The 13,226-nt window shown below is 42.1% G+C and overlaps 1 protein-coding gene across 2 annotated transcripts in view; it reads right to left on the bottom strand.

Moving 5' to 3' along the window:
• The window catches only part of KCMF1 (potassium channel modulatory factor 1), a 78,617-nt gene extending 66,083 nt beyond the window's left edge, over nt 1–12,534 (bottom strand). The window contains exon 1 of one of the 2 annotated variants that reach the window (XM_083175498.1): nt 12,287–12,534. In XM_083175498.1, coding sequence (XP_083031624.1) covers nt 12,287–12,389 — 103 coding nt within the window. In that variant the 5' untranslated portion in view covers nt 12,390–12,534. The remainder of the gene's footprint in view (nt 1–12,286) is intronic. The other variant, XM_083175505.1, reaches the window with a different exon arrangement.
• Nucleotides 12,535–13,226: the final 692 nt, after the last annotated feature.

Here is a 13,226-nt window from a genome sequence, read left to right as displayed (position 1 = left end):
AGTATTACACCTGAAATAATCAGCCAGTAATAAATAAATACACCAACTGCAAGATCTAGAAGATGGCCACTGAGGACTGGATTTGGGAAACATGCTCATTGAACCACCTTTAATAGTCATGCTGCCTGTGGAACCTTCGCTTATGACCCTTTACTACTTCATGTACAGGGACTTTCCTTGGGTTTTATCCTCAGTCTACTCTTATTCTGAGACTGATGTTCTACCAAACTTCATTTATGGTCTCAACTCTTATTTAACCCTTTGAGTGGCAACATCTGTGACAGATGTGCAAAACATCCACTAAAAGTGTTATATAAATTAAAATAATCATGTACAATTTCCTATTTAATGTAAACATTACAGGTCATTATGATGACTAAAAAGGTTTGCTTGGTAAATTTTACACCTATTCTGACAAAATCCCTTGGCACTCAACCGGTTGCTAAAGTAGATCATAAGACTGAACTGGGCTATAAATTCTTGTTAATTTGTTATAACAAAACCCATTTATGAACCAATGAGTTTCAAGTTTGTTGTATAAATGCAGTTTTATGTACACAATATTATCGATCATGGGGCACATTAAAATCAATACTACTCATTTCACACCGCACCTCAAACCCGGGTTATTTCTGGGACGATCCAGGTCGACGTGCGATGTGAAAGCACCAAACCTTATAGCCCGGAATGAACAACCCGTTAATTTGATCCGGGATATATGGAGGGTTAAAACCAGATCACCCTGTGTATAATGGATGAACAGAGTTTGATATGAAAGTGCCGAAATGAACCAAGGATTGGACCAGACCCGGCAAATGTGATGTGAAAGCGGTATGCGTGTAACAGGTTAACAGAAACATGATTTTATCTTAGAACACTTGTTTATCTTACATTGCTATATTTTTTTCTGGTGTAATTCTGTAATTACATTTAGTTTTCTCTAATTATGAAGAGCATTGGACAAGTATGGCCCTAGAGCCTGAGGCCACATTTGCAAGCCTTGAAGTGTTTCAGGTTGTCTATTACTGGCTCAAAACAATGAAATATAGGTAGCGTTGAATTAGTGTTCATTCTAGCACCCACCATCTTTGAAAATCCATGCAGTTCCTCTTCCCTGCCTGGGGTGTCGTGGTCTGCTGTGGTGTTTCTAGCACAGGTCTGGTTTGCATATCAGTGCTGATATACAGCCCACGCTGTGCTAGAAGCACTACAGCAGACAGCGACACCCCAGGCAGGGAAGAAGAAATGCATGGGTTTTCAAAGATGGTGGGTGCTAGAATGAACACTAGCTGAATGCCGAAGCAAGAGTCATGGTGTAAGCAAGGGCCTCATTCAGACCTGATCGCTGATGGGCAATTTTGCAGAGGTCTGCAATTAGATCGCCGCCTCCCAGAAAGAGTGAAATTCTACCTTGTGCAAACAGATTGCTGATTGCAGGCCATCTGCAAATCCATTAACAACTCACTCACCATCAAATGATTTTCCCAACCTGTGCAGGTGTGAGTAACTCTAACCCTTCCACAACTCTGCGACAGACAGGCTGATCAAGGCTGGATCTGACACAAACGCACCCTCCTTTAAAATGCATGGGCATGCATGCACTTTTCTGACACTCACAGAAAAGACGGTTACCACAAAATACAATACGAATGGGCCCTCCTCATGTAGCGAGTTACTGTCATTTTCCAAGTGATCTCACTACATCGCTTAGAAAATGCCCCTATATAGCTAAGTGTAACCCCACTTGTCGCTATCGCCAAGCGATTAATATCCAGCAAGCTGGATATTAATCGGTCAGGGCCAGTGTTCTCACCGGAGAACATTTTCCATGACCGATACCTGAACAAACAGCACCGACACATGGCTGTGTGCTGAGCGATCTAGCATTGCTCAGAACGCTTCAGTATCTCTCCGTGTTTGGGCCCCTTAAGTTACTTTCTATTAATTCTGAATGTTTATAAATCATCTGTAATAAAAGTACAAACAAAATCACACACACGCATTCATATACTATAATAAGCATTTCTTTGTAGTTGCCACCATTTAAACTCAAAAGATGCCTACAAAAAGTAATGCTGCCCATACATATATGAGATATCGCATGCAATCATTCGATTTCGGCCACATCTGGCCGATAAATCGAATGATTGCATGCATTTTTAAGCTGACATTCGACGTGATGCGCAGGCATGCCGTCGAAGGTCGCATCGATAGATATTATGAGCTGCACATAATATTTATCGAATTGCATGCGCAATCGCATGTGGTTTTTAACCACATGCGATTGCTCGAATGTAATCATCGGCGGGTTCCAGGAGCGGGGCCAGGATGGGGACCGGAGTGCTGGCGGGGAGCCGGTACCGTAATGCTGGGGACCAGAGGGACTCAGCAGCAGCAGGGGAGTCATGGCGAGACTGTGTAGTGGGGACCGAAGTGGTGGAGCTTTCAGGCAGTGGGACTCGGCAGCAGAAGCAGATGACTTTGAAACACTGGACGGCCCTCTGATTGGCTGAGGCCGCTGAGAGAGGGCGCTCTCAGCCAATCAGAGTGTCGTCCAGTGTTTTAAAGTCACTGCTGCTGCTGCTAAGTCCCAACACCTGGAAGCTCCACCGCTATGGTCCCCAGCTCCGGTCCCGCCTACACCGCCCCACACCATCCCTCTTCCAGCACCCGATGTCCATCGCAGGATGGCATGCGACATCAGGTGCTGCACTGGGCACCACTTGATGCGATCACATGCGATGGGACATCACATTGCGATGACGCATTGCATCTGATCACATAAGTGTATGGGCAGCATTACATGCAAACAGAACCATTTTAGTTATGCAATACCAGCATTAGTCAGAAATGGTTTGACAGAAAACTACACTTTCAATAGAAATGTATTCAAATCCGAGCATATGCACAGCCATGCTGAAACCGAAGGCAATGTAAGCATCTCTCCTATGATAAAGTATAGACCTAAAAGGGGAAGCAGAGCCAAAAGCTGCATAACAAATAAAAGCCTATAGTTACCTGAAGGTGGAATACTCCTTTCCCCATAAGCACACAGATAGACATAGACACACTGTATATTATAGCTCACACCAAAGCAATGCCAATCAGTAAAGCAATATTGATTGCTGTTTAATAAGCAAATTAAACAAAATTATGACCTGACATCACTAAAGGTGTGTACACACTTGATTTAAAACAATATGCACAAAAATGACAAGTCATTACAACATTTTTATACCTATCGTTCAGTGTTTTCGCACTCTCGTTAATGATGCGCTCTACATCAGAACTACGTCCTTTGTTGTCGGTACATGCAGCTCAATTTGAGAATATCGTCAATGTCAGCTATACTCTTGTATGTGGCCACTGACTATATTGTTTGTAAAGGCTCCCGCACACTGGGGGGGGGTGGCAACAGCAAGTGCATCCACACTTACCAATGCCACCGGGGCAAAGGGAGTGACGTTCATGCAAATCCTGAGCAACATTGTTATGTTTGCAGTGTCCTGCAGTGTGCACGCAGCTTTGGTATTTAAAAGCAATTAATAATGAATTGGAGTAAAGTCTTTTACAGCTGCAAATAAATATAACATACCATTTCTTAAATATTTTAAAATTACAAAAAAAATGTTAAAAAAACAAAACAAGCAGCTACAACATAGTTGAAAGAAGAATGGAAAAGGGACTGTAAATGGTTTGTACAGGTTGACACAAGAGGAACGTAGTCCAATAAAAGCCACTTACAGTCAGAAAGCAATCACAACTGCTAATGTGCTTTATTTAGAAACCAGATATTCAGAAGGTTCCAAAAGCAATTAAGAATAAAAGTAAACGAATACTGCTTAGAACAACTCATATGCATTTTATTGATAGGAAAAGTGTAATTTCTGAGAACATGCAGGTGTCCAGAAAGGAATTCCATTAGAGAAGAGCAAATATCAGTAAGGTTACATATACAAAGCTTAATAGAATGCCTGAAATTATGCTAATAATAATTCCAATTTTTAAAAAGTGTATTGACAGCAACAAGCACCTTGGAGATACCAGAAACAAAGCTGCACAGTAAAATGCAATGTGAAGTGACTGAGTTAAGAAACATTAGCACAGAGGAGGAAGGAGAAAGCAGGAAATGTTTAGAGGCATGTGAGACAGGGTTGGACTATAAGAACTGTGATTCATGCTTCTCAGCACAATGCAGGAGGCTTTCTGCTACTGTAGGCCCAGCACCAAAGGAGGCTATGAGTAAGGCACAAGCACATACAGTGTAAATGTGAATTCACAAAAAAAAAACACTATGGGGGAAACACCATTTTCATTATTTCAAGTGAAAAATTTGTACAATTTTAACACAAGGGAGAAGTCAAAAGGTTTAAGCGCATCATTTATAAAAATTACATACAGGGTGAATGTAACCAAATATAAATGTGCACTAAAATCAAGTGTTTAAATAAGGAAGGGGGAGAAATTCTAAACAGAAAACATCATTCCTGTATAACATACAGCAATTTTGAGCTTTTCAATTATTAAAAAAAAAATACACACAAGTACGACTTTAATGCATCCAGATGCAGTAACGCGCACAAAAAAATGAATGTACTATAAAAGTTCAATATACTACAGCTGGGGAGAAGTAAAAGTTCTTGTTGAAATGAGGAAAATGGGTCTGTTTAAATACATTTAGGATTTAACAAAAAAAACAAAAATCACACTTATTTATTTATTAACAGTTTCTTATATAGCGCACACAAATTACGCAGCGCTTTACAGAGCATACACTTGCTTATCAACAGTCTACGGGGGTATTCAATATAGGATTCTGACAGTTGGAATCCCGTGCCAATTTCTACTAGTTCATCTGAAACTGGACAGCCAGATTCAATGTTGAAAAGTGGGTCTGTCTGCAAAAACGGCTGCAGATTGTCAAAAACCAACCATGAATACGACAATCCGCAGCGGTTTCCAACAAAACAGATACGACTTTAAAACAAGTCTGATCTGTTTTGTCAGAATCCGCCTTAAAAGCGGTCAGAACTGGCATAATTGAATAGACGGCCGCTCTTTCCCATTGGAAACAGCAGCCTACATTAAATACACCACTATATATCTATCTGAATAATTGTTACTAATCTATATTCCCTAATACGCTGACACACATACCAACTAGACTAATCCCAGGTGGTTTCCCATTTATTTCTGTTGCTGCATTAAATCCAATAAAAGCAGCCAATCATTGGCAACTGTAACAGAGCACAACAGTAAGTTCAGTGGTTTATTTTTTTTACAGAAGTACAACCCACAGTACATCATTTTTGGGATATTGTATATTAGGTCGACCATGTCTAGGTCAACAATCAATGGTGCACAGCGAGTAGGTCGACACCTATGAATGGTCAACATACCCATAGTCGACAGGGTCCTAAGGTCGACACAAGCTTTAGGTCGACCAGGGAAGGTTGTCAGTCAAAAGGGCAACATGAGTTTTCATGTATTTTTGTCCCAAATGTCAACATGGACAACATCTAACTGCACCGTGTCCGCTTGGTATGCTTCGGGCACATTATTTTATTCTCCAACCACGCCCTAGTGGATGGTAGGGCATGAAGTACCGCCTGTTGACACATGTCGGCTAAAACAAAACAAACTGTCAACCTAAAGCTTAGGAACCAGTCAACCATGGGTACCACCATTCATAGGTGTCATACTACTCACTGTTGACCATTGGGTGTCGACCTAGAGATCATCAACCTAGAGTCCAGATACCATTTTTTTTTCATGTGGGTAGAAACCCTAGTACAAGGTGTAAGTGAATGATGAAACATGAGGAGAACACACAAACTCAAGACAATTACATTAGTTGGAAATTGAATTCATAACCTCAGTTGTGAGGCAGTAATGCTAGCCACTACATTTGTGGTTTTTACATGTTCATTTTAAGTAACAAAAACAATGAGAGTTGGTGCACTGGCCTATGAGTTACAAAACACAACTCACATCATAAAATGAAATACACCTATAATATACTAGTAATTCAAAACAACCATTATTTTGCATCAGGTTATGATATGCCAAGACTGCAACATTTATATCACTGTCCTATTTGCCATTACCCCGCACTGAAATAACAAGGGAAGTGGAAGAACCCATATATGAACACGGCATCTATTATTATTGGTCAAAAACAGAAAGTGAAACCTGACCAGTTATAAAGCTTACACTTATTTTTCATTGTAAAGGCCCATACACACTTGAGTTGGAGCGATTTTCGGCAGAAAATTGCCCAGTGTGTATGCCCAAGAGATTGCTCCCGCATCAGCGCTAGGAAAGTGGTTCATCTGCTGGTTTTACCAGCAGATGTGGCGATGATGGATGGGTTTTCCCCACCCTTTTTTCCCCAGTTGCGCCCCCACTCTAGAACGCGCATGTCATTTAAATAATTACATAGGTGGGCAGTTTGCATTTAAATAAATATACATTGGTGGCAATGGGCATATAAATATATAAACATTGGTGGGCAGTGTTGGCGTAACGTATACATTGCTGGTCTGTGCCAGCAATGCATAAATTAGTGCCAACACTGCCCACCAATGTATATTTTGTTATTGCGCAGACCAGCAATGTATCCATTACCGTCAACACTGCCCACCAATGTTCATATATTTATATTCCCGCTGCCACCAATGTATATATATGGAACACTTGGAATTCAAACCCAGCCCATTTATAATGAACGATTTTCAGCAAAGTCTTTCGCCTCCTGAAAATCTCTTGTTCTTTTGGGGAAAATAGCTCAGTGTGTACACACTACTTTGGTGAAAGATATATCTATCAAAGATTTTGCCAAAGTCTTTTGAAATGAAAATCTTCAGGTGTGTATGGGCCTTTAGATTGACATGAGAAGTTTTATTTTAGTGATAAATACAAGAGGGCATGTATGCACTTTTTCTGCTTTTCATACAGAATAATCGTGCACACATAAGCAAACGATACTTTTCTTGACATTACTTTATAAAATTTTAGAACACAGAACTATTACCTAATGCATTAATATATGCCACTAGCAAACATGCTTTAACACATGTAAACCCGTTAGTTTTCTTCCTTTTATCCAGCACATCTTTATTAAAGAGCCTGAACATGAATATGTTCTATTTTATAAATGTCTTTTAGAACACTCCCCGATTACCTTTGCATTCTCTTAAAAATAATTACTGTATTAATTCTGTAATATATCAATCTATTTATAATACCAATTTTAGCCTGTGTTTTTAGTTTGTGTTGTAAAGAGGGAGTACTTTAGTTACTCCCAGTCTGATGTAGCTATTGGTGTTTGATAACTATCTTCTCCAAACCACTACAGCAATCACCCGCTTTAATTGCACCCTTCTTATTGCAGTCTCTTAGAGCAACTGTAAAAAAGAAAATAAAAAGCTGCAAGTTAACCAAAGAAATGTAGAATATTGATAAAACTGAACTGTGCGACTACAGCCATAGTACATCATCTGTATTAAGCTACAGATGCATGACATCACAACCTGCATTATTATTGCTAACACACGTAGTACTGGTACGCAATTTTTGTAATTTTTCAGATGTGACTTTGAGGTAAACGATAAAAAAAAAAAAAAAAAAAAAAAAAAAAAAAGGCAAATTATATAGCTGCCAGATAACCAATACAAAATTGCAACAATGATTTTCTAGTTCTGATGACAGGTTTGTTTAATGCAGGGTACGGGATGCAGTTGATTTCCCGGCGGTCGGAATCCCGACACTGGAATCCCGACCGCCGAAATCCCGACACTTTCTCCCTCCGTGGGTGTCCATAGAGGGAGAATAAAATAGCGTGCCGAGCGTAGCGAGGCACCGGGCCCGCTGCGTGGCGAGTGCAGCGAGCCCGCAAGGGGGGGCGATCCATGTCCCCCCCTTGTCGGGATTTCGGCGGTCGGGATTTCAGTGTCGGGATTCCGACCGCCGGGATCCCGACCGCCGGGAAATCGTATCGGATCCGCAGGGTACACACCAGAACGTTTTGGCCTCAATTCCCCCAATTTTTATACAATCTTGACCGATTGTATATAAATTGGGCATGTTTTGGCATGTTTTAGATCCGATTCCGATGCGCATCCCACTGGTCATTTGGCAGATCCTACATGCTGAAGTCAGGATTTGAAAACGATCCAGTCAACTGGGTAACAGATTGGATCGGATGCAGATCATTAGCAGATTGTGTGCTCCAGCAGATCGTATGGTCGTCTCATGATCTGCCCACGATCATGATCGTTCTGGTGTGTACCCAACATAAATGTGCTAATGTTTAAATCATACATTACTATGTCATTTTTTTTTTTTTTATAATTCAGGTACTTCTCAAATAAGTCAGTTTTAAGCAGCATTTTAGATCAAGGAGAGCCAAGTCCTTGAGCATGAAGGCACAGAACATAACCTCGTAAAAGTAGCACAGAATAAAAAATAAAAACAAACAGAAAAACTGTTGCCATATTTTAATCTAAAGCTGGGTAAACACTATATGATTTTTCTGAAGAACGATCATCATGCATATTGTTCAGTGTGTACCCAGTATATTGTTAATAATGCGCACTCCTGCGTTTCGGTAACGATATGCCCAATCTTTGAACATGCAGTCCAAATCGACAATATGTCTGACACACCAACCACTTTAGTAAGAGTAGGAGTCATTGTGCACGTATATGCAAATATGGATTACATGACATGAATATATAAAGTCTTTGTAAACAATTGGGGATTCAACATTAATTAGGAGCTTGTTTCCTGAAACTCACATATACCACATACATTCAGGAAACTCACATCACACCCAAATAATGCAACCTGTAGGAAGAGCGCTTAAAAAAAAAAAAAAAGAAGAGGAAACCATCCTGAACCCCAAACGGATTTGGACAATACAGAAAGCTATTAGGGGCTACAAGGAAAGTACTGGAGGTTTCCAAAAAAAGGTGCACCTTTACTAATGGTGGAAAAAAGTGTTGATCACTAAAGTCGTTCCTGCAAATCCTGATTGCACAAAAATAAATGGATAGTAAATGTTTAACATTTTTATACAGGTTTATAATAAGGTTGAACCAACTTTTACCACAGTTCAAAAAACCCTCCCCAACACCCAAAAGGTATCACATTATTTAACCCATTATTAAAAACTTGTAGAGAAAAAAATTCACCTGAAAACTAGCATGTCTTTAATATCTCCTTAACACTATACAAATCCCAACAACTGTATAATATATTAGGAGAGGTATATCAGAGGTGCTACACATGTGTCCAGACATTTGCACTTTCAAAAAAGACTTTAAATCCTTTTCCCCTACTGAGGAGGGGGGGTGCACACAAAAGACCTACAAATTTCATCCAGAAAATCAATGTTAGTTTGGAAATGTATGGCATATATAATTCGTAGTGCGAGATTGCCATGAGAACGGCTCATAGGACCAAATTAGCACCTAATTGGATTGACCCTTTATGCTATCTGAGTGACCCAAGCTAGCTCACTACATATTGATATATTGATTATCAATAATAATAATTAGCAAAAGCACCTGTCACCTAAACATGGAAAGATGAACCAATGCCGCATATTACGTCTGTGGAAAATTGACCACCATTATCCACGAGACATTGCGTCCTAGTGAAGTGACACAGTAGGCTATGTTTTCATGTTTAATGTTCAGACCACTAAATGTCTGGCTACACTGTAAGAAGGCAACAAATGCATTTTAAAAATGTAATAAAAATGAACCACAAGAAAACGTTCAGTAGATTGGATCTCATAAAAGGCCACAAAACCCAGAAGACCGCTCACGGATTCTAAACATCTCACTACAGTCACCAGTTTCTACATATAGCATACATAAGCACATATAATTTCTCAATAATTTTAATTTTAACAAATTTAAAATTCATATTAATTGTAACCAATACATATTCATGCTACAAACAATGTGACATTGTTGATTTTCATCAAAATTAACTTTTCAGACATGAGATAGTACTGGGTCCTTTTCAAATGCCTTAACATTTAGGCTGTGTACAAACAGGGGCGATTTTGTCTAATATCGCGAGCAATATGGTCGCTGAGCGACCATATTTTCCTCGTGATGGGGTGCGCGCTCCCATTTTCTCCCCCCATAGTGATCGCTGGAAACCGGCAGTTTCTTTTTCATCAGCGAACATCTCTGGTCACTGATGCAAACGGGACACTGAACAATATATCGCTCATCGCGAGTGATATATCCCCCGTTTACATGCCACCTCCATGGAAGCCAATCACACCAATCTTCAAGCCAATCCATAAAATAACGTGCCATCATATTTCTCCTAAACCTCCAATTTCATAACATATTCTCTTGTTCCGGTACGTTCCATCATCTTTTTTGAATCACGGCACCCTAGAGCATCAAAATGTTTTCAAGGCACCCCATGGCCAAAAGTTTCTTATACCCCTTTTACACCAAGGAATAACCCAGGTTGGACCCAGATCAATGTTGGTGTAAAAGGGGTCAACCCAGGTCCAGTAACACTGGTCTCCTACCCAGGTCCTGACCAGGGTTGAACACTGGTTGGTCGTGAGCGGTGTAAATGGTCCCAACCCAGGTTGGGACATCCGGGTAGTGCTGAAAGGATACCAGAAGTGCTGGACGCCTTTCCACAGTGCGCTGCAGTGGCAAAAGACAGCAGCCAGGAAGGATACGGGCAGTGCACACAGAAATCATAATTGGATGTAGTATCATTTATATTATTATTATTATTTTTTTGGGGGGGGGGGGGGGACTGTGGGGAGCACATGGGAGATTCGGTCTGCTGCTGCAGGGGAAGGGGCTGGGGAGAGCACATGGGTGATGCTGCACTTTTATACCGCTATGTGTGCTTGAGCACTGAATAAAACTTTTTGAAAAATATTTTACAAAATAAACAAACCAACATTTTTCAATGCTAACTTGTCATGTCTTTTCATTTTTATTTTAAATCATTGATGGAAGGTTGGATGGCAGTTTATCAGTCCTAAAATGGACATTTTTAATGTCATCCATAGGGAAAAGCAGTGCTGACCCAGGTTCAGTGTAAACGGCGCAGACCTGGGTCCAACCTGGGTCACAGTGCTGTGTAAATGGGGTATGAAGCTGGGTCCAACCCTGGAAACTCCTGTGTTCAAAGACCAGGGTCCGACCAGGGATTTTGGTGTAAAAGGGGTATTATTGGGAAATTCAGAAAAAAATATTGAATTAAGTGCATTGTGTTTATACTGTATATCCCAGTTATGTGGTGAGGGACAGAATTAGCTTCTGTTTGTCCACATGTTATTATTGGTAGCCACCAGCACTGCTTTTGCCTGACACCTTGTCCATAAAAATTATAAACTTATCCTGGTCCACCAACCCAAGGCGCCCCTGCACGTGTCCTGAGGCACCCCAGTTTGTGAACTGTTCTAAGGAATAAAGAGGATATGAACAGCACATTGTGCATCTGTGTGTACCTCAGGTTACAACACTGGTGACTTTAGTTGTACCTCAGCCATGTTCCTCACCTGCAATATCATCGTGCTTATTGAAATCTGCCCTATAAGGGTCCTTTAGAACATCACATAACTAGCCAGGAAAGCATAACCTATGTTTTCCTATAAGCAGCCATAGGAGACCAGGCACACATACACAGCAGGCAGGATCTGTCCTGCACAGACACCAGTACACAGGGGGAGTCCCACAAATAGAGAGAAAGATACCACAATAAAAGCCTCCGGGGGCTGTGCTGGGGGCACAGTGGGTGACACACGGCCGCAGGTGGCAGGGTACAGCGCCGTTGGCCGGGCCCCTGTGCCGGTGTGTACACGGCTCCCCTCCTCCTCCTCCCTCGGATGACAGTGCAATCCCTCCTCCCGGGCCTCTCCCTCCTGTCCGCAGCCAGCAGGCCCCCGGGCCGCCGCCGGGCACACCTATGCCCACACACACATACACAGGAGGGCAGGCGGGGGGCACACAAGCACACACGTGTGCGCAGAGGGAGACAGGGGCGGCCAATCACCCGGAGCCGGGCCTCAAGCCTCGGCCTGGCAGTGAGGGCAGCAACGGGAGTGCCACTGCTAGGACTGGGGGAAGGGAGTCACAGGGGAAGGGGGCAGTTACGCATGTGAGGGGCGGAAGAATGCGACATGTCGCGACTACAAGGCCAGTAGGGCACAGGCACAGGAGCCGGCTGTACCGGAGAGGAGGAGGCCCGGGGCCTGGCAGCACAGCGGTGTGTATGTGAAGTGTGCGTTTACCGGGGCCGGGGATGAGGAAGTCTGTGTACCCCCGTGTGGGGGACGCAAGCACCGGGTCTCTGCCTGTGTCCTCCCCCCGGCTCTCACCTTCATGTCGGGACATCCTATCGCTCAGGCCGCCGCCGCTGCAGCTGCTACTCCGACTCCTCCTCCTAGTGAGAGAGCAGAGTGTGTGTGCTTCCTCCGCACCCTCCTCCTCTTCCTCCTCCCGCAGCAGCAGCGGCGGCAGCAGCCTGCCCTGCCGTCACTCCACCGCGCCGCCGTGTGCTGTTCACTGACCGAGGCTCCGACCAGGGGCACCGGCAGCTGCCTGCCGCACTCACTACCAACACCGACATACACAGTATACTGTACATATACGCTGATTATGTTACGAAAAAAAAAAATCTAAAATGTTTCGTATAACCTTAAAATAAAGTTTCACATTAATTACACACTGGTGTTTGTGTATGACAAGCTAGATAGATAGATAGATAGATAGATGTGACGAAAGGTAGCAAATCAAAAGATCCAGCAGCATGTCATGAAAGGTACCTATTAAATATCATTGGTGCTGTGAATTAACAGCTAAATCCCAATCGACCGGGATATATATATATATATATATATATATATATATATATATATATATATATAGGAAGATAGATGAGGCGGCACTCAAACGGTTTTTTTTTAAAGCGTGTAATTGGCAGCAAAATAGGACCAACGTTTCAGGGTCTTAGTCACCCCTTTATCAAGGTGCAAGTGACACGCCTTGATAAAGGGGTGACTAAGACCCTGAAACATTGGTCCTATTTTGCTGCCAATTACACGCTTTAAAAAAAAACTGTTTTCCTACCCATCTGACTTGGAGGGCACCAGGGTAGTTGGACCCAGCTGCGGGAGTGCCAGGCCATCACCCAAATCTATATGTATATATATATATATATTTATATATATA

The sequence above is a fragment of the Crinia signifera genome, chromosome 1, assembly GCF_055691185.1.
Source record: "Crinia signifera chromosome 1, ASM5569118v1, whole genome shotgun sequence".
Lineage (NCBI taxonomy): Eukaryota > Metazoa > Chordata > Amphibia > Anura > Myobatrachidae > Crinia > Crinia signifera.
Note: the sequence above shows the minus strand (reverse complement) of the source record. Positions and strands in the feature narration are given on the sequence as shown.